The 23158-nt window shown below is 40.9% G+C and overlaps 1 protein-coding gene across 2 annotated transcripts in view; it reads left to right on the forward strand.

Annotated features, from left to right (window-relative positions):
* The window catches only part of LOX (lysyl oxidase), a 64490-nt gene that overhangs the window by 15873 nt on the left and 25459 nt on the right, over window positions 1-23158 (forward strand). For both annotated transcript variants that reach the window (XM_069962665.1, XM_069962666.1), the window contains exons 2-3: window positions 6479-6587; window positions 16825-16962. In XM_069962665.1, coding sequence (XP_069818766.1) covers window positions 6479-6587; window positions 16825-16962 — 247 coding nt within the window. The remainder of the gene's footprint in view (window positions 1-6478; window positions 6588-16824; window positions 16963-23158) is intronic.

Raw genomic sequence — 23158 nt, forward strand, 5'->3', positions numbered from 1 at the left:
GCTGTATGGAATAGTATAGAGAAACAAAATTTTCCATATTACCTAAAGCAGTATACAATAAAATAAAAACAAGTACCACACAGAATGAAAATAGCCTCACAGGGTAGATTCGTCATGTTCTTTGACATATGCTAAACCATTGCTACTCTGTGTCTTGCTAATTTATTATCAGCACAAGCCCAGAAAAGTTGATAACCTGCTGTTGACAGTATGGAATTCTTATTATGGATTGATCTACCTTTAGTACTCTAAGTGCACAAGGGGTATTGTAAATCAGGGCAACTGGTTGTTTACATGTTAAAGCTTAAATCTACCAATCTAGCTAAGTAAGTTAAGGTATGTTAACAAGATAAAAAAAAAAAAAAAAAAAAAAAAAAGGATGGCGGCAGCACCTAAACCAACAAGAGTGCAAAAAAATGTTTATGTCAAAAATAGAGCTTCAATTTACATACAAGGCCTGCCTATAGATGTTGCCACCTATCATAATCACAACAACTATGTAGTTAAAAAACTTTGTACAATTATGAAACACTCAAGGCAGTAATAACTTGTCTGTAAATTTATATTATATTCTGAGGGGAATAAATGGAAAGTCAGGTAAATTTTGTGTATTATGATTTCATTTTTGGTGCAGCTGTTTATTTGTTGCCATGTAAACCTTTTCCCTGTCCAAAATATCAGTTTCTATGAAATTATTTGTTCACGTCTTTTGCACCAAAAATGGCGGGTATTCAGGCACTCAAAAGTTGCTGTAAAACCCAACAAAAAGTACAAGGAAGTACAAAAATTTTATTTATTCCCCTTACTGTGTACATTGCAGGATTTCAATTTTGTTGTATATTTGTTAGGTTTCCAATTTTTGGCTCAAATGCTACAGAAATGCTTTTGCTTACAATGCCAGACAATATAACAGGTTTTCCCAAGGGAAGATTTAGTGACTGACAACATCAGCTCGATTTGCAGCCATTGATAGTGAGAACACTACATCTAATAAGTTTACAGTTCTGGAATACTGACAGATTTTCTCTGTTCCCAATTTACCTATTGTTCCACATAGTGAAACATTCATTCTGCACTCTAGAAAGGAATTCAGTGCTAACTTAAGGTCAGTATATGATATCTTTATGAGGTTCACATTATAGTAAAGCTTTACATAGAAACCCATCCCAGGAAGCATATGGTCTGAACACCAGGAACACATGATAAGGATTTCAATACATAGTAGCTTAAAGATGAACCTTTCATGCAATATATTCAGAAGAAAACAATGGAGATCTAATGATAAAAACAATACATATGTGAACAGAAAAAAACTTTCTGCAGTCTAGCTTTCCCAGCTGCCAGATGTATCTGGATCTGGCTGTGTTCCTCCATAATTATCCCCAGGACAAGCTAGATGTAACATAATGTCCTCACCTTTGCATCTTGAGGTGGACCCTTCACAGTGTGCATTCAGGAGGCTCGGCGTGTAGATCTTTATGAGCTCCGAGGGACAAGCAGATCTGGAAGATATGTCAAGTCACAACTTCCCAGTCTATAATGTGAAAAAATAACATTTGGGCACTTAGCCAAAATTCTCTTTTCCCTAGTTTAAAATACTATGGAAACTCTGCAACCCCCATGTACACGGCACAGACCCCTCCCAGAACTGTGTTCTATCGTTTACATTACAGGGCTGTAAAAATGTACGTTCGGATACCTGGATTGTTGTTTAGCCCCTGCACTTGTATGCTCTATAACCTTACAGTTTGAAAGGGAGGTCTGGTAACTTTACTCCATATCCCCCTCCCCTTTCCTTATTACCAGCACCAGCAAAATATTAGAAAGATGAGAAGGGTCTAGCCTCTCTAGCTAACTGCATCCTAATAGATTAAGTTTGTAAGGGTTTTTTCCCCCCAGAACCAATTCTTAACCAGTTTATAATCTATTATCATTTTTGGCCACAAGAGAGATCATGGGATGCTCACTAGGTGGTATATTTTTAATACAGATTGTTTTGTATTTTTATTGTACTTTGGAAGGCAGCTGCCAGAGCCAAAGAAACCATAATGGAATTAGTACATTTTGGAGACATAGAATACAATGGCAAAACAGTGGAAGAGTTTATAGCCTGCTGAGCCAGGGACCTCAGTACAAGCCACCAAGGAGACAAGAATCTGTAGCTCAAACAGCCAGTAATTCTTTGCTTCTGCTGAGCCCTCAAAACCACACAGGAGCTTTGGCTGCTAGAAGAGCCCAGTCTTCCATTTCTAACAGCAACCAAAGGGATGGCTCACAGCAAACAAATATACAAAGGCCAAGGGAGACTCCTGATCAACAAAGGTTTCAGGCTTCAAGGTCAGGATACCATGGAAATGATGCCACAGGTAGGAGCGGAGATGGTACTCAAGAAAGCCATCGTAGTACAGTCCAGCCTTCACGTGGGCAACAGTCCCAGAAAGTCAATGCAACAATAAGTAATACAGCCAGATCCGATATAATGCAGGGAGATGATCCACGAAACCGATATAAGTACCACGAAGAAAACTATTTTGACACATATGAAAGAAGAAGAACAAGCCTAAGGCGGCGGCCAGGCTATGGCACAAGATATTTCCAGTATGGTAAGCTACATAAGCAACATTATCATTAATATTGTTGTACTATGATGACCACCATGTATCTTTAGTTATAGTAACTAAAGTCTGGTATTAGTCATTTACCGCACTGTGTAGCTTTACAGCTCAGTGTTAAATTCTTCATGTATATTATAGAGCCATAAAGGTAGTTTAGTTACTGATGTAACCTAGCAGATATTGTCACTGATCTAAAAGCTAATTCAGTCATTCAGATCTTCTGAAGCAAACTACCACTAGCTACCACTGTGTTTACAGAGTAAAAATGGTAAAGTCGGTTAGATTTGGTCTAGTTTGTCTGAACCAGTACAAGAGGTAGAGATTAATTCTAGAAATCTTCTAATCGTTTCATCTGTGGTTTCCTGGGTTAGTGCCATGACATTATTAGAACAGCAAGGCAATCCCACGTGCAAGTCTGCAGCTACCATGTTACTGATATAGTACACACTCATAATGTGAACACACACACATACACACACACACATACACACAAAAGAAATTAATTCCAGGTTCTGAGGTTCTTCTCTTATACTTCCAACAAAGGGTCTTTTATGAACAATCTTTGGGCTACACATGCACTGTATGGACACTTTATTCTATTTCCCTTCTATTACAAAACTAACATTGCATACTGGTCATGTAGGTATGCAAAATAAATACTCCAGATACATGAAATCTACCTATAAGCTAAAGTGTTTTACATGGTGCAGTGAAATATTTAGTACACCGAATGATGTGGATCTTCTACTGACAAGTCATGCTAGGACAGGTTGTTTGACGACAGGTGTGTTGAGTGAATGGATATTTCTAATGTATGGAAGGAAGATACGTCCTGTCTAGATTTTGGGAACCCTGCAGACAGTACCCACCTTGGGTCACTTTTCCATTCTGACAGGTAAAGTGGATTCTGTTAATTATTCTATATAAGGCTGTCTTCACACTACGTTTTTGCAATCCTCTTTTTTCATCCGAATTTTGCAAAAAACAGATGAAAAACAGATGGAAAAAACGGATGCATGTTTGAATTCAATTATTAAAAAACGGATCAAAACGGATCTGTTTTGTTTAACGGACACAAAAATGAGGTTGACTACGTTTTTGTGTACGTTTAAAAAAAGGATCCATTTTGATCCTTTTTTTTAATAATGAAATTTAATGGAAAAACGTTACAAAACAGATGCACACACATGCATCTGTTTTCCATCCATTTTGCAAAAAACAAATGAAAAAAAGTGTGAACCCAGCCTAATGAAGAACACAATCTCTCTGGTGCATGTATTGGAGATAGCCTCCTTGTGTCTTACCCATTAATGAGCATTGTAACGTGACAAAAGGTTTTAACCAAAAAAGGATCTACTCTAAAACAAAGACACCCATCATTAGGTATCTTTTTGGGATTCTTGACACTCAGCAATAAACAGCAGGGTACTAATTGGCTGAGGGTCTTTGTGAGACCACCTACTGATGTCGTGATATATGTAGAAGATTGCTCTACACGTGGGAATATGCCAACCCACCAAAGACATCCAAGGGTCCATGAGGTCAGAGCATAGCCACATGGTCACAAATGACCTGCCTAGATGAAGCGTTTTATCCACTGAAACATTGTGATGGTGGGCTGCTAAAATGTTTTAGTATTCATCTCTGGCTAATGATATAGGGATTCAACAGGACTGGCAATACTTCCTTAAAAAATGCAAATTATCCCTTCTTCCAAAAAGAAGGTTGTTTACCTAGTGCAACCTACTGGAGGTAGCCCTTCCTGGTAGCTCTCCGTAAAGTATTTCCTTTAAGACTATGTATTGTGAACTGGCGGACCCCACAAAGATGCATACTTGGTAGAATAAAGTAGCCACATATTGATGTATCACATAAGTGCTCTCTCAGCTGCTCTTTATTGATCTCCACAAGGAGACAGTACCCATAGATGAACAGTGAAATTCATCAGCTACTTATACACTAGAGGATTTAATTTGCGTCATATATTAAAATGCCTTGAAGTTAGCAATGTTAAGGACTTTGATGATCATTTTTGACATTGTGAGGTCATAGTTGCTAATTCTGCTTCTCTAATTAATCTCATGATCAAAAGACATTTCCGCAGTCCTGTTAGAATGATACCCCGATCCACTCACTTTAATCTTCTGGCATGTTAACAACTAAGTAATTATGTTGTATAAAACATTTCTGTGATATTTCAACATTCTTCATTTGTTTGATGGGTCAATTCATAAAGTGAATGAGGGAGTTTATATACTCCCACTGCCTTTCTTTCAGAAAGAGAGAGCTATGTTACCCATGACTCTTCACCTCTATTAGTGAATGCAAAAAGTATGCTGGATGTTTATACAAGTGAAGCAGCAGAAACTAATTGCTTACAATCCTCTCATATGTCTATCTATAAAACATCTGGGAGTAGAGTGGTATCACATAATAATGTGAAGCTTTGTGCATACATAAGACATTTGGGCCCCAATTCTCAAGATTACGAAGGGTCCTAGGAATTGGACCCCCCACAATCCTTATCCCCTAGGCTGTGAATAGGGGAATAGTCTAAGTTTGTACTACTATTCAGTCCATTGCACTCTCTGTTCCCCATCCAAACTAGTTGTGTTAAAATATCTACCTTAAAGGAGAAGTCCGGCGAACATTTTTATTTAAGTATTGTATTGCCCCCCAAAAGTTATACAATTTACCAATATACACTTATTAAGGGAAATGCTTATAAAGTGCTTTTTCCCTGCACTTACTACTGCATCAAGGCTTCACTTCCTGGATAACATGGTGACGTACGACCCCAGAGCTGTGCGGGCTGTGGCTGCTGAAGAGGATGATGGCAGAGTGACACTGAGGGACACTGAGCATCCCTCTGCTGTCATCCTCTCCAGCAGCCACAGCCCGCACAGCTCTGGTAGTCGGGGCGTGACATCACCATTTTATCCAGGAAGTGAAGCCTTGATGCAGTAGTAAGTGCAGGGAAAAAGGCACTTTATAAGCATTTCCCATAATAAGTGTATATTGGTAATTTGTATAACTTTTGGGGGGCAATACAATACTTTAATAAAAAATTTCACCAGCCTTCTCCTTTAATTTAAGCCATGTTTTAAAACACCATATGCTGATGCCAACCTACTCTAAGGGTCCTATTAGACAAAGCAATTTTTAACAATTAACAGTAAATAATTGCAAATGAAAACTACCTGAAATTGTTTACCATATTACATAGAACGATAGTCAGTAGTTACGACGAACGTTTATTCCATCTGATCCCAGCAAATGAATGAACAATGTGAAATTACTCTGAACGCTTAGTGAACAATTAGTGAACGAATGTGGAATTACAGCAATTCCCCCCCCCCCCAGTGCTTTAGACCGGCGCTGTGTGCGGGAACCAGGCTGCGGTTCAAAGAAAGAACTGCTACACCAGCATCCCTGCACCAGCACTAGTCTATTGATGTAGAAATCTTAATGTGATGTACCTGCTGGTACATTCACTTTAAAGATGGTATGTTGTTAGCATGACAAATAGGCAGGTGTAAGTATCTCTTACCTTGATAAGGGTCAAATGGCTACATGACTGGGTCATGCCATTGCTAAAACGTTAGGTGTACTGGGTTGTTTATTAGTACCTGACAAAAGTGGTCGAATAAGAACTATGGTTAAAGCTATGAAATGGTTATAATAGTGTGAGAAGCACATGGGGAGAAGAAGCTTTCTTGAGAAGAACAGATTTGTCAGTAATTAGGCTTTATTTATTGGTCTGACCCAAAGTGAGGTTCACTTACTTCTTTCTCCCTGCTCACTCCTTAATCTCTATATGGTTGCTAAAAACATAATACTGAATATTGTTTTCCTCTCCGCAGGGCTTCCAGACTTGGTTCCAGATCCCTACTACATCCAGGCCTCCATTTATGTGCAAAGGATGTCCATGTACAGCCTGAGATGTGCAGCTGAGGAGAACTGTCTCGCAAGGTCAGTCTAATTTTTTGCATAATTAAAAGATAATAAGACATTTTCATACTTTAATCTCATAAACTAAGCACCATAAATCCACCCTTTTGTGTGCCTGGAATACTTCCTCCGGGTGCCTTCACACCTACCATATCGCAGTAGAAAATCCGCTGCAGATCCGCAGCAGATCCGCAGCAGATTTAACTAAATGAATGAACACCGCATCAAATCCGCACTTACAAATCTGCAGCGGATCCGCTGCGGATTTGACAGTGCGTATTTAATGCTGTGCTCATTCACTTAGTTAAATCTGCTGCGGATCTGCTGCGGATCCGCAGCGGATTTTCTACTGCGATACGATAGGTGTGAAGGCACCCTCCAAGGGATTTTCTAGGAGTAGAACGAACTGCTGGGACCCCTACTGATCACATGAAAGGATCTCTTGCAAATTGCATAGCAGTGCCTGAACTCCATGTACACTCTATCAAACTCTATGTGCTGTACTCTGCTCTATTCAGAAACAGCTGTCTGTGGATGGTTACCTAGCCTTGGTTTATCCCTTGTCATTACACTGACTTATAGGGCCACTTAATATGGTGGATTTGGTGGTTTCCTAACAGGAGCTGCCACTTGGCTGGGTCCTTCCCGGAGGGATATCTGGCTAGTCCTGTGTTTTGAGACTCTTCAATGAGGCTCCACGGACTTCTCTTTTGCATACTCATGTTTCCCAGGGGGCAATGCACCTAGGACTTCACTGCATTGAGCGCTTTCACTAGCAGCCGGCAGTGTTGTCATTTGGCTGTTCTCCCTGAGTTCAGCAATCTGTTTCTCTTATGGCTCTACTAGGCATTGCTCCCACCTAGCCAGAATCCTGCTCCACACTGATGAGGGGCAACACCCCGAAACAGCTGTCTGTGGATGGTTACCTAGCCTTGGTTTATCCCTTGTCATTACACTGACTTATAGGGCCACTTAATATGGTGGATTTGGTGGTTTCCTAACAGGAGCTGCCACTCGGCTGGGTCCTTCCCGGAGGGATATCTGGCTAGTCCTGTGTTTTGAGACTCTTCAATGAGGCTCCACGGACTTCTCTTTTGCATACTCATGTTTCCCAGGGGGCAATGCACCTAGGACTTCACTGCATTGAGCGCTTTCATTAGCAGCCGGCAGTGTTGTCATTTGGCTGTTCTCCCTGAGTTCAGCAATCTGTTTCTCTTATGGCTCTACTAGGCATTGCTCCCACCTAGCCAGAATCCTGCTCCACACTGATGAGGGGCAACACCCCGAAACAGCTGTCTGTGGATGGTTACCTAGCCTTGGTTTATCCCTTGTCATTACACTGACTTATAGGGCCACTTAATATGGTGGATTTGGTGGTTTCCTAACAGGAGCTGCCACTTGGCTGGGTCCTTCCCGGAGGGATATCTGGCTAGTCCTGTGTTTTGAGACTCTTCAATGAGGCTCCACGGACTTCTCTTTTGCATACTCATGTTTCCCAGGGGGCAATGCCACCTAGGACTTCACTGCATTGAGCGCTTTCATTAGCAGCCGGCAGTGTTGTCATTTGGCTGTTCTCCCTGAGTTCAGCAATCTGTTTCTCTATTCAGAAATCGTATAGGAAGTGAATGGAGTTAAGGGACAAGGAACCTCTGGTCTTGTGATTGGTGGGGATTAGTGATGATCAAACTGTAAAATGTTCGGGTTGGAGTCGAACCTCGAACTGTAGTGGTGTTCGGTTCGAGTCGAACTCGAACCACATAAAAGTCAATGGGAGATGTTCTGGTTAATTTTTATACCTATATATGATAGGAGAAGCTGGAATTACCGTCCAGAAGAGTAAATTGGATACATGGAACAACTTAGTGAAAAAATTTGGTTCTAAGAATGACAGAAAAAAAATTAAGAGAGTAAAATACTTATTTTCTTTCAACGGATAACTGAGGTAGCCGAGTTGACATAGTGAGACAGCCGAGTTGAGGCCACAGTGACATAGTGAGTTGAGGTAATAAGTCAGTGACGTAGCAGAATTGAGGTGGCAGTGACGTAGCAGAGTTGCAGAGGTAGTGACATAGCAGAGTTAAGGCAGGGGTCGGGGTTATTCAGAGGACTGCTGTGGGGCCATGGGTGAGCTTGCGAGGGGGGTCAGTCAGGTGGGACTGTGGGCGGCCACGGTTCAGCTGGGGGGGAATGTGCTGCAATTAAAGAAGCGGGTGAGGTCGGGGGGGGGCAGTCGGGGGTCTGCTGTCAAAAAAGGGAGACAGTGCCATATAGTCACGGCAGGTGTCAGCACCCTGCTTACTTGGGCAAGTGCCAGGGCCAACAGTGCCTCAAGGGCCCCCTCCCTGGCACTTATATTGTCAGTATAATGGAGGTCACCCAGCTTTCTTGGCATCTTGTATAATGGAGGTCACACAGTGTTCCTAGCATCTTGTATAGTAGTCAGTATAATGGAGGTCACCCAGCTTTCCTGGCATCTTGTATAATAGTCAGTATAATGGGGTCACCTAGCTTTCCCAGCATCTTGTATAGTAGTCAGTATGATGGCGGTCACTTAGAAAATAATGGAGGTCACCCAGCTTTACCCAACCTAAGTTTTGCTGTAAATGCTATCTAAGTAAGTCTAAGCTTGTCCATAAGTTGCTAAGCTTGTTAAACACCCCACTAACTAGCTAACTACCCAACTACCTACCTAAGATAAATAGTGTAAGCAAGCAGACAGACAGAGAGCAGTCTGTACAGCACAGTGAGTGAGCAGATACATGATATATATATGTATATATATATATATATATATATATATATATATATACACATATGAGATGGTCATGTGATTTTAGCAGCCAGTGAGACCCCTACACCTCAGCAATGACGTTTCTGACACTTCTATAGGCTCTGCACTGATTGGCTGGCAGAAAGGTGCTCAAACTTTAACTCGAACACTAACTACTAGTGGTCATCAGGTCTGCTCTTATATAACACACTATGGGGGGGATTTATTAAACTTGTGTAAAGTAGAATTGCCCCTAGCGGACACTGAATTCACTGATCCCAGTAAATTGGTATAAGACAATATGAATTGAGTGTGTCCACTAAGTTTGGAAAGCGGACACTGTGTTCACTGATCCTTGTAAATTGGTATAACACATTATGAGTTGAGTGTGTCCACTAAGTTTGGAAAGCGGACACTGTGTTCACTGATCCTTGTAAATTGGTATAACACATTATGAGTTGAGTGTGTCCACTAAGTTTGGAAGGCGGACACTCAATTCAATGATGTAAGTAAAGTGGTATAACACCCTATGAGTTTACAGCTCCCAGTGAGTCAATAACATGGACTTTATAATGCACAACGAGTGCCCGGTTACTTGGTAAACTGGATTACAGGGGAGCAAGGGATTATGGATAATCCCTTGCTCCCGCCAAAAGACTGTACTGTGAGCTAAAATGTGTGGCCAACATGTTTAGTGAACTTGGTTAACAACTCGCTGTGAATTCACTTCGCAGAATGAAGCAAGTTGACAGCGTGATTCACAGCGAATCTGACTTTGCCGGATTTGCTTTGCTCATCTCTAATAAACATATATCATTTCCAGTTTTAAAAAAAAGTGCAAAATGTTACATGTATGGATATATGCTGCAAAAATTGGAAGAATTCATTGGTAATCCATGGTATTCTTCAAGAAAGATTCCTCACTCCTTCTGCTGTAGTACAATTATCCTGATTAGATAATAATGCATTCCTTATATGCAAGAGGCATAGAATGCATCTCAGTACATGACATAACTTCTTATTTTACCTCATACATCCAGCCAAGCTGTTTATGGTGCCCTAGGGAATGTTTGCAAAATACAGGCTAATAGATTCGTCATTTAAAAGAATAGATATCATATCAGTGACCCCACATACAGTACAGGTATAGCAGCCAAACTGTAAATGCGCACAGGCCAGAGACCCCTGTTGTAGACATATATGTATAATGTTGAATATCAAGTGGATGGCGTCAGTATACCGTCCCTGGCATCAAAACTGTATTTAAACATGACTAGTGCATAGTTATTAGTGCAGTGTTAAAGTTCTAGCCACAGAGTCCCTGGTGGGTCCTGTATATTTTTGCTGTTTATTATCCATTCTCTATCTATCTACAGGATTCTATAATATTACCTAGTTGCATTTTTCTGTCCACTTTCGATCCCTAGAAGTAGAGCCATCACCCATTACATAAATACATCTAAAATTATACAATAAATCTAAAATTAAGACCATGAGCTTGGTTTCTCATTGTGTTGTCCCTGATGCAGCACTGTCTACATTATCATTTAAAGAGAATGTATCATCACAGGTACTGAAACATTGTTTTTTCAGTACCTGCTAAGCACTGCTCAGTGGATCCAGAAGACACGGTCCTCTATTTAAAACGCCACTGGGTTCCTGTACTGGGACCACACCACCAGGATCTCTGTGCCGGCTCTGAGCAGGTACTTCACCTGTGATTACAGATGAGGGAATCACTCGGAAATTTGAGAATATTTGCGAATCGCATACAAACAAATTTTCATTAAATCAGGCAAACTATAGTAGCTACAATAGTGGGACAATTACAGAGTAGCAATTTTTTTCAACAGCTGTTGCTGTGACAGTGTCAAAATTTAAAAATCAGCCAGTCAGTCATTCAATTTCCACAGCAGTGGACGTTGGTGGATCAGTGGCATAATATCAGTTTTCTCCCAGGACAGCAGTGGACATTGGGAAATGAGCACCCAGAGTTATTAAGATGGACATTGTGTTCACTGTGACTTTCTATAGTGCACACCCAGCACCCAGTGACTTGGTATAATGAACAACAGTCACCCAGTTACTTGGTATACTAGACAATGGCCTCACTTCTCCCACAGAAAAACACCCCGACTCCACCCTCCTCTCTGTCCCTTTCTCTGTATTTCTCTCCCTGCTCTAACTGCCTGGCCTGCTGCAACCTGCTCTCCACTATACACAGCTGGCTGGCTACCTCCAGGAACTATAAAGCGAAATAAACGCCCGATTCGCTGTGAATCAGAATTTATCAGATTTGCTTCGCTCATCTCTACCTGTGATGGTACAATCGCTTTAATACTCCAAAATGTTCATCTATTACCTTCCCAATCTTTATCTTGCAAAACAAAAAAAAAACTGCAATTGTCATAACCTAATAAACCAGTTACCTAATGCAAGAATTGTACTCTACATATATTCAATACAGATGAGGTTCCTTAACCACTGAAAAGAAGTATGGTGGATAAAAATAATAATTTCTACCCTATACTCTCCTAGCTAATGTAGCGTAAGTATGCTAGTTGATTATCCATTCTCTCTACGGTATATTTTGGCTTGCAACAAAAAAACTAAATCTACACAGTTTTATAAACTGAAAAAGTAAAATATACAATAAAAAAGGCATAAAATTAGAATATGTTTTCTGCCAAGTGTAATGATGCAACTACAATTTACTAGCCCTGGAGGACTTGCTACATGGCTTTGTTCCAAGTCATTCCACTTCATCATCACAGCGAAATCCAGCAAAAAATTAATTACATTGTTACCAATCTGTCTTACTTGTAACCATAAGAATGTGTGACTGTGTGGGCCCCACAGCAGTGTATCTGTGTCCCAGTTAACCCACATAAAAATAATAATCTAAACATACTCTAGATAGCTAGATAAACCAGCACAGAACGATTTTCTTTTTTCATTGCTGTTATAATTTTTCTTTCCTGGCATACAGTACCTTTTTTTATAACTTATTAAATGCCGAAAGTTCGGGTTCGGATGGACTCGAGCATGCTCGAGGTTCGCTCATCTCTAATAAAGAGGCTTTTTTGCCTAATAAAATCTATTAGAGTTTCTTTAAATCATTTGTACTATTGATTTCTGCAAAAATGTTTTAAATGACAGTTACATTTTAATATAAAACTATATTTTGCTAAACTTTGTTTTACTTTTTATTAGTTCTACAAGGCTGTGGCTTTCATTAGGCTCTATGCTTCCATGGAAACCCATCCGCATCCCAGCATTTTTTCACCCTGGTGCTCATGGGGTGGCAGATGCCCAGAAAACACTTAAATGCCACAGTCACAATTTGACAAAAGCAAGGGGTTAAACTTCAAGGATTGGAGGTTTCACTGCTCCTGGTAGTTAAAGGAGAGGCCCTGCTGTAATGCAGCACCTACACTTCCATGATATTCTAAACAAGAGACCACTGCTACACCACTTTTTCCCAGTTGATAAAAGACAAATTGTTCCAGATTTATCAATTGGCTTGAGAAATATTGGAGAAATATTGTTTGTCTCTAACAAATAGCAACCAATCACAGCTCTGCTTTCATTTCTCATAATGGGTTGTAATTAGTTATCCCCTAAGATCTATGGTGATTCATGGACATTTTTCTTTGCATGACCTATTTCCCTTTGACAGACTTCTTTTTTTTTTGACGACCGTTATTTTGAGCACAAATAATAGGCGTTATTTAAAAATAACATCTTTTATTTCGAAATAACGTCCATTATTTGAGCTTTGTGAGACATTGTGTGGTCATTGTGAGGCCAAAGGTTGTACAAATGCAAGAAACCTTTGGTCATGTTCACACATCGTCAAAATGATGGGCGCTTTTATTGGGCATTCGCCATTTAACGGCAAATAACGGCAGTTAAAAAAAAGGATGCATTTTGGTATGTTTTTTAATCTGTTTTTTTTTTATGATGGAAGTCAGTGGAAAAATGGATCAAAACGAATTCACACAAATACATAAAATTGCATAAAACGGCTTAAAAAAAAAGGACTACAAAAACGCAGCTTTCAGGACAGATGTTATTGTGAATTCAAATAATGGCTGTTATTTCACAATAAAATAATGGGCATTATTTGGACTTCAAATGATGGCCGTCCAAAAAGACATTTGTAAAATAGCCAAAAAGACATCGTGGGAATGTGTTTTTATTAAGCAAAAACACGGCTGTTGTTTGATTATGACGACTGTGAATAATGATTATGAATATTATTTACTTCCGTCATTCTGAAATAACAGTTGGTAATTTTCAAACAACGGCCTTTATTGTACCTAAAAAGACGTGTGAACATAGCCTAAAGTTGAAAAGCTCCAAACCATAGAGAAGCACAGTAGAAAACTAAAGTTGATCCAAGACAATTTATTGGTAATATATAATACATAGGGCTAGGCAACTTCTAGGAAAAAACATGGCATTAGTGTAAAAGTATACAGGAATATTAGATGTCATATTAACAATAGTCTATCATATTCCTTGTAGAATATTTGAGGAAACTTCTGTCTAACATTTAGTGAGTACTTACAAAGTGAAAGAATTTTAGGCATACTTCCAATCCACTAATTATCATTTTTAGGTAAACTTTTTCAAAGAGAGAATTGGAAATTAGTGTAGATATATATTATTTGGGTGCCTTTGGAGAGTTGTTTTTTCCATATTTCATATCTATGAAAAGTATATGCGTGCATAATAACTTAGAGGAAAAGATGAGCCGGACACATTTACATAATTTTATATTCTAACAAACCCGACTCCAGTATGTCTGAAATGTAATTACATAACTGTATTTCTTTTGGCAACATCTCTTCTAGCAAGAATGTGCAGCAGCTGATAAACCAAATCAGACCTATTTGTAATTCTATGAATTGTGGCCGGAGTTTAATCACTGAAGTCTCTGATGTGTGGTGTAGGCATACACATCGGCTCAGATGCCCAGACACTGGAGAGATTGATTAGTCAGTCTCACATCTTGTTCTAATAAGAAATCTATAAACTCAGTTTTTTTTTATTCATACTGCAGGTCACATTGAGCTCTAAGTAGGGCAACAGTACATTTGACAGGGGTCTCCTGAGGAGCTTCAGGTTCCATGAGCACCAGCAGCAATTTTACAAAATTTTGTAATAAGGCTGTTATATACTTCATGTATAATTAGTAGGCTCTCTAGCAATACCCCTAAAATATTATCTCGAAGTATAATTAAATCGAAGTATAATTAAATTTAGGGTATTGCTAGAGAGCCTACTAATTATACATACTAATTAGGTCATTTGGTGCCAGCCAAGTAGTGCACTCGCTATACACCCATTCCATAACTGCACTAGAGGTAGAGTTCTTACACCAGAGTTTTTCCATGTTATATACTTCAGCTGACTAGTGAGGCCAAGGGATACAAATCTATAATCAGTAAATAAAGGATTTATCAATAAAAGTATTTAGGTGCAGATCTAAATTAATTCTTTCTGAGCGCAAGAACAGTAACTAGTCAGGTGGTCCTATACTTTGGTCAAACTACCATTGCTTGATACCCACTGATCAGCACAGTGAAGAGGTTGTGATGCTCACATGAAGGCTCCACATTGTTCATACAGTCATAGATGCTCCTTCATATAACTAGCCATGCCTGGTACTGACTGCTCAATGGTAAAGACTGGAGAGGGGGGTGAGGGGTATCAAAGAGTGTAAAATATCCACTGGTGTAAACTGCCCACAGCAACCAATCACAGCTCAGCTTTCAGCTCTGCTAAAATGAAAGAGGAGCTGTGATTGGTTGCTCTGGGCCAGTGAATATTTTACACCCTTTGATAATTCTGGGCCTGCTTTTACCCTGCAATGAGTGGATGCTAACTGTCCATATTAGCCCACAATGAATATATATATATATCTTTTTCATTGCATCTAATAGACCCATAATAGTCCAGTACATTGCATTCAGGTAAACAATACACATTACATGCATTGTTATGTTCCCCCGTCTTTTTTTTTTTTTTGTGAAAAATGTCCGTATTTTGATAATATCAGTCATTATCAAGAGATAGACGTTCTTCACGGGAAAAAAATGTGGGAGCATAGCCATTTACAGGCTCCTGGAGGTGTTGTTGTTTAACATTGAATACAGTATTGCATTTTGTAATGCTACCAGCAACAATGTTGCAGGTGTTTGGTGGGGTCTTCTATACTTCAACATTCAATGTCAATCATGTTCACCATCATGGCCTCAGCAAAAAAGAGGAGACGGTTTCACTGGAGAATAAGGTTTTAAACCATCTGTATTATATGTGCAGCCTATTCTATTTGATGAATTACCGTATCTACTTATTATATGTAAAGTAATATAAACCTTGTGTACTGTGGTTTACTGACTTCAACTTGCAATGCCTATAGCTATATTGTGACTTAATATATATTGTACCATAGTAGGAGTACTAGTTATTTACACAGTAGTAACAGCGCTAATGCCAACCACAGCCCCCCTATATAATAGCTTCCAGTCACAAAGCTTTACCAATAGTGCCAATCACAATGTGGTAGAGACAGGTCCGAAAAATAAATCATTGTTTCTATTCTATTTTTCTGAAATGACTTCTTTCTTGTAGTTTACATTTCTATTCCTTAAGGTGGTCATACACCTTCAATAGCTGACAACCAAACAATCTTTCAGCTCTCTCTTCCAGCGCCCATTGTCTTAATACCCAGGAATGTTTTCCATATACTTTATACTGGCGGCTGAACCTGCTGTGAGTGGTGGGTACGGCCAGCTCTAATGTAAGATGTATGGGGACCTTTAAATTTAGTGGTATATTGCTGATCTGCCCTACTAACCACCCACGTGGGAGCAGACACCGTTCCTCTCTGCAGCCTGTAGTCTAAAGCCCTCTGTGCCTGTAGACCAATATATAATGCCCCAGACATCTATTGCAGGCTACACTGGAATAACAAGCAAATCATATATTATAAATATACTTCTTGTTATGACTCAAAAACTGTGTCAAAATTCATAAAAAAAAGTCTGGAAACTCTTTAAAATAATTGATACTAGAGGCAATCCTACATAAACTATTAGGGTGTTATAAGACGTTGTGCAGTGCCATGCAGGCCATTCACAGGAAACTTGTGGTTTTGCAGATTTTTTTGTGGGTAAAATTTACTCAGGTGTGGAAAAGTAGAGACTCCATCCAAAGTGTTCTAGTCACTGTAGACAGAAATTACTCAATTCATATTTTCTCTTCCTGGTGGTTTTTCTCCGGGCTTGCGGGTATGCGATTCATATTGAATCATTTACCTTTATGGCGTAAATACATTTGTATTCAGTTGTGAATGAGTGTTAGAGATTTCTCCACTGATGTCACCCTACAGTGTTGCATGTGTCACGTTCTACAACACATTTATAGTAACTCTCATTTTATGTCTTTTTACTTTATCATGCCTTCATAATACCACAGTTCAGCCTACCGCTCAGATGTCCGAGATTATGACCAGAGGGTGCTCCTGCGCTTTCCCCAGAGAGTGAAAAATCAAGGCACAGCTGACTTCCTGCCAAGCAGACCCCGCTATTCCTGGGAATGGCACAGCTGCCACCAGTAAGTCCTGAAGTCAACGTTGAAATCCTGTCTCTTTCCAAAAAATAAACCTTGTACACTGTAAGTTATTAATAAGTGATAGGGACAGGAACTTGGAGTCTGTCCTGTGTTATATGCGGGCAAGGAAGAATCAACCAGGTACTAGTGTTACTCTTCTCATCTGTCAACAGTTAGTCGTCAAATATATTACAGCTAATAGTATCCACTTGCTTTGAGAATGAAAGTCAAAGCATAAATTAACCAGAAAACAGTGCTAAGAGTGGTTCCTGGTACTGCAGTCTAGCCCCATTTATTTAAATGGGGTGGCTGGACTATAATTCTAGAAGGAACTCATGGAAATAAGTGCCACTGTGTGTGGGAGAAAAAAGGAGACCTTTTTACTCATCCTATAAACCTTGTTAAGGTTATATGACCCTAAGGTCTTCTATTGTTTATTAGACCAATGGTTAAATATATGCAAACTTTCTTCTGACAATTGATTATGTTGGTTTCCTTTCAAAAACTACAGACCAGACCCTATTAAGGGAATATACAATGCTGTGTGAGGGGTGTAGGCAGTAAATATTTGCCTAGTTTTTGTGTAACCATTTGTGTTGCGCCACAACTATGCTCATTTTACTTTAGGCCTTTCCAGCCTTGCCCATTATAGTAGGTACCCAAAGAAAAAAGTAAGGATCTATTCAAATTTACATCTGACCCTCTGTTACTAGTTCTGCCACATCTGCTGGCAAGTTTAACACAGCATGCAGTGATATTCTTGTCAAAATGATAGAACGTCAATGGACCCCAATAGTCGTCCATGAAGATTGTCAGGTGTCAATGATATACACTGTATCACTGTACTGGCACTGGGTTGTGTCCTTCTTTGTAAAGTAAAGCCACAACAAAGATGTAAACCGACTTTAGGGTTCCTTTTAGATGGGCCAATAACAAGTGCTGTGCGTGATCTTAGCTTATCCATTGGGCCCCATCAATTATGCAGCTGGGCCATTTGATTGTTCATGTAGCCCTTTACTTTGATCATTGTTTGCCGCACATCACCTGTTTAAATAGGTTAATGTGTGGTGAAAAATGGTAATTAAAATGGCTGCACATAAGACCCAATTAGCTGGTGATTTTACTTGTTTTTCAGCCGACACTTACATGGGCCGATTATCAGAAACCATAATCGGCCTATTTAAAAGGGCCTTAAGACACTGAAAAATTAAGAGTTATGTGAAGCTTTGTCTAAAGCCCCTATTGCACTGGGCCATCAGCAGTTTAGGTCAACCCTCACTTGCTCCTCATTCCCAGCTCACTGCCAGCCCTATTACCCATGCCGACAGTGAGCAGGTAAGAGCGGGGGGCCACAGGGAGCTTTGAGAGCTGCCCGGCTATCGTTAAATCGTCTGGGCAGCCCATGGAAGATATAGGTGGTCTGCTGCCATCCCTTCTGTTGTACGGAGTGACCGCAGCAGATCGTTGCTATCCGGATTGTTGGTCTTTTAACATGTTAAAAGACATTAAAAGATAACGATCAGCCGACATCACACATGTCGGCTGCTTGTTGCCTTTTATTACATGAAACAATTATTGGCTGTAATGGCCGATAATCGTCCAAATACAACCGATAATAGCTACATGTAATAGTGCCTTAAGTAACAGATGATCTTAAGATGCAAAATGAGAGAACAGATTAAAGATTAGAAAAATGGATTTATTAGTGTTATGTCCACTAAATTCTTGTGTATGTAAATTAATATATTATGAATTTAATTTGCTATAGAGAATATCCAAATGGTTTATATTCATGCACAAATTTGCAATTATGTTTTTTTTTTGTTTTTTTTTCCTTTTTTTCTTTCCTTTTCCTTTTTTTTTCTTTTCTTTTAATTTATCTCTACCTTTTTCCAAATATAACAATATAATCATAGTCATAAGAAAAATACAATATTTTACAACACAAATATATACTCATACATAATATATCCAACACCCTTCAACCATCCCCCCACCCAGCCGAGAGAGATAAAAAAAAAAAAAGAAAAAAAAATACACCCAGGAGAATCAATTAACCAGGATAAGATAAGAAGTCCATTTTAATTTTCTAAACTCTGCCATCCATCCCAAACCTTCCAAAGCCTTCCAACTGCTCTTTCAGTGATCTTTCTAGCCAACACTTCTTCATATTCCCTCCCCATATCCATAAGGGACCACCATTCCTTTAGCCCTGCCAACTTCTGACCCATCCAGTACCGAGCAATCATAACTTTCAAGCTTACACAAGCTTTGTTACAGAGAGTGCCTTTCCCCCCATCATTCGGGAAACCACACAAGACCAGTCTCCAAGTGTCCAGATCCAAATTGATTTTTAACTGTACTCTAAGAAATTCCACCATCCCCTTCCATAAGGCCTGAACCTTGTCACAGTCCCATAGTAGGTGCATGAAATCGGCTCCATCCTTCCCGCATTTAGGACAAAATGCGTCGGCTCTACAACCCCTATTTAACAACCCTAGCGGGGAATAGTAGAGTTGGTATAAAATTTTCAGTTGAACTATACGCTGAGTCTGTGAAATTGTAGCATCTCTAACATTACTGAGGACCAGCTCCCAGTCCTCCTCTACTATCGACCCTACTTTATGTTCCCATTTACTTTTAATCCTTCTTGACTGCACGCCTCCCCTCTCCTTAATCACCACATTGTATATACTTCTCAAAACCTTACCTCCCCTCGGAGGTTCCCTAATATAGTCAAAGAAAACGTGCTGATTTATGTGCCAAATCTCTACATTACGTGTACACCTAAAAGCATTTTTAATTTGTCCATATCTCAGAAAGTGAAGGCCATCCTCCCCATAGTCTACCATCATATCTGCCAAAGATCTCAAATCTTCATTATTCACCATTTGTGCTACATACCGCATACCTTTATTTCCCCAAAAGGGTGCATCAGGCATCCCAACAAATTCTTTCAAATACATATTTCCCCACAAAGGGGTGAACGTGAGACTACCTTTAATTCCAAAAACTCTCTTTAGTGCCTTCCAAACTCTGCAATACATATAACATTGCAAGCCCTCCCTCACTCATCAATTGTGTCAATACATTATATTTAGCCCCTTCACGTCAGCCATCTGTATATATACGTTCCTATTGCACATGCCCCAGGCAGTAGGAATGTACATATACGTTCCTGACTGACAGGGGCTTTGTGATGAGAACGGGATCGCTGCAGGGACAGCGATCCCGTTCTCATCTGTGTACAGCACCGCAGATAATGAGGATCAGCTGCGGTGCATTAACCCCTTAGTGACCGCCGAAACGGCGGTCACTAATGGGCCGGTGCCGCCGCTGTATTAAGTAAAAATCAGACCCCAGATCAGCCCCCTAGTGCCCCGGTATCTAACCCCCCCTCCCGCGGCGGCCATCGGATCCAAGATGGCCGCCGCGATCACTGTGAACAGACTAATGTCTGTTCACAGTGATCAAAAAAGAAAAATGAATGAAAGCCCCATGCTCTCCGCCACCGGAGGTAGCGGAGAGCATGGGGCAGTCATCGGGACCCCCCCTGTGGGGTCCCGGTACAAGCGATCAGCGGTATATAGTATATACCGCTGATCGCTTGTGCCATGTGCCGCCGGCACTTTTTATCCCCTGTCACCATGAATGATTGGTGACAGGGGATAAAAAGTGTCCCCCAGTCACCCCCCCTTCCCCATATACTCACCGGATCCACGGAGCTCCTTCCTCCTCGACGTCCTGGCTGGTTATGAAGTGCGCATGCGCTCCACAACCAGCCAAGCTCTGAAAATTTAAAGTGACAGAGACCAATTTGGTCTCTGTCACTGAACTATGATTACTGTGATAGAAAATATCACAGTAATCACAGTAATACAGTGAAAATGAATGTATAAAGTACAAAAAGTGACAAACATACAAAATAATAAAACACACACTTTTTATTATAGTAATAATTACAGTTTACTCCCAAATTACCCCTACCCCCCCCCCCCCCCAGATTACCCGTAACCACCGCAGGTTGCCCGTAACCACCGCACGTTGCCCGTAACCACCCCAGGTTGTCCGTAATCACGTCAGATTGCATGTAACCCCTAGATTACCCGTAACCACCGCACGTTGCCCATAACCACCGCACGTTGCCCGTAACCACCGCACGTTGCCCGTAACCACCGCACGTTGCCAGTGACCCCCTCCAGATTGTCCGTAATCACCCCAGATTGCCTGTAACCACCCCAAATTACATGTAACCACCCCAGATTAGCTATAAGCACTTCACTCTATCCGTAACAATTCTAGATTGTCTGTAACCCCTCCAGGTTGCTCCTAACCACCGCAGGTTGGGCATAACCACCGCAGGTTGGGCATAACCACCCCAGATTGCCCGTAATCATGCCAGATTACATGTAACCCCCCAGATTGCACGCAACCACCGCAGGTTGCCTCTGACCACCGCACCTTGCCTCTGACCACCGCACGTCGCCTCTGACCACCGTACGTCGCCTCTGACCACCGCACGTCGCCTATGACCACCGCACGTCGCCTATGACCACCGCACGTCGCCTATGACCACCGCACGTCGCCTATGACCACCGCACATCGCCTATGACCACCGCACCTTGCCTCTGAACACTGCACCTTGCCTCTAACCACCCCAAATTGCCAGTGACCCCCTCCAGATTGCCCGTAACCACTCCAGATTACAGGTACCCACCTCAGATTACCTATTAGCACTTCAGTTTATCCGTAACCACAGCAGGTTGCCTGTAACCACCCCAGATTGTCCGCAACCACAGCAGGTTGCCTGTAACCATACCAGATTGTCTGTAACCACAGCAGGTTGTCCGTATTCACCCCACGTTGCCCATAACCACCCCAGGTTGCCTCTAACCACCCCAGGTTGCCTCTAACCACACCAGGTTGCCTGTAACCACCCCAGGTTGCCGTAACCACAGCAGGTTGCCTGTGACCACCCCATGTTGACCGTATCCACCCCAGATTATCCGTAACCACCCCAGATTACCCGTAACCACCCCAGACTGCCCGTAACCACCCCAGACTGCCTGTAACCACCTCAGACTGCCCGAAACCACCTCTAGATTACCCTGAACCACCCCAGATTACCCGTAACCACCCCACATTACCTGTAATCTAATTTTTTTTTATTGTATTTTAGTAACTGCGCTATTCTAATAACCATTACTAGCTGCGGTTTTCCTCCAGCAAATTGGCGCTCCTTCCCTTCTGAGCCCTGCTGTGTGCCCATACAGTGGTTTATGCCCACATATGGGGTACCGTTGTACTCAGGAGAACCTGCGTTACAGATTTTGGGGTACTTTTTTTATCCTGTTCCTTGTGAAATTTAGAAATTTCAAACTAAACCAACATATTATTGGAAAAATTCAAGTTTTTCATTTTTACTGGACAATTTTGAATACTTTCCTCGAATACCTGTGGGGCCAAAATGCTCATCCTACCCCAATATGAATTCTTTGAGGGGTGTACTTTCCGAAATGGGGTGACTTTTGGGGGGATTCTATTCTGTAGACACTACAGGGGCGCTGCAAATGCACCTGGTGCTCAGAAACTTCTTCAGAAAAATCTGCAGAGAAAATGCTAATTGGCGCTCCTTCCCTTCTGAGCCCGGCTGTGTGCCCATACAGTGGTTTATGCCCACATATGGGGTACCGTTCTACTCAGGAGACCCTGCGTTACAGATTTTGGGGTGAATTTTCTCTCCTGTTCCTCGTGAAATTGAGAAATTTCCAACTAAAGGAACATATTATTGGAAAAATTCGAGTTTTTCATTTTTACTGTCTACTTTTGAATACTTTCCTCTAATACCTGTGGGGTCAAAATACTCACCACACACCAAGATGAATTCTTTGAGGGGTGCACTTTCCAAAATGGGGTGACTTATGGCGAGATTTTACTCCGCTGGCACTACAGGGGCTCTGCAAACACACCTGGCGCTCAGAAACTTCTTCAGCAAAATCTGCATTGAAAAAGCTAATTGGCGCTCCTTCCCTTCTGAGCCCTGATGTGTGCCCATACAGTGGTTTATACCGACATATGAGGTACCTTTTTACTCAGGAGAACCTGCGTTACAAATTTTGGGGTACTTTTTTTCTCTTGTTCCTCGTGAAATTGAGAAATTTCAAACTAAACGAACATATTATTGGGAAAATTTGAGTTT

Source organism: Dendropsophus ebraccatus, chromosome 3 (genome assembly GCF_027789765.1).
Source record: "Dendropsophus ebraccatus isolate aDenEbr1 chromosome 3, aDenEbr1.pat, whole genome shotgun sequence".
Taxonomy (NCBI): Eukaryota; Metazoa; Chordata; class Amphibia; order Anura; family Hylidae; genus Dendropsophus; species Dendropsophus ebraccatus.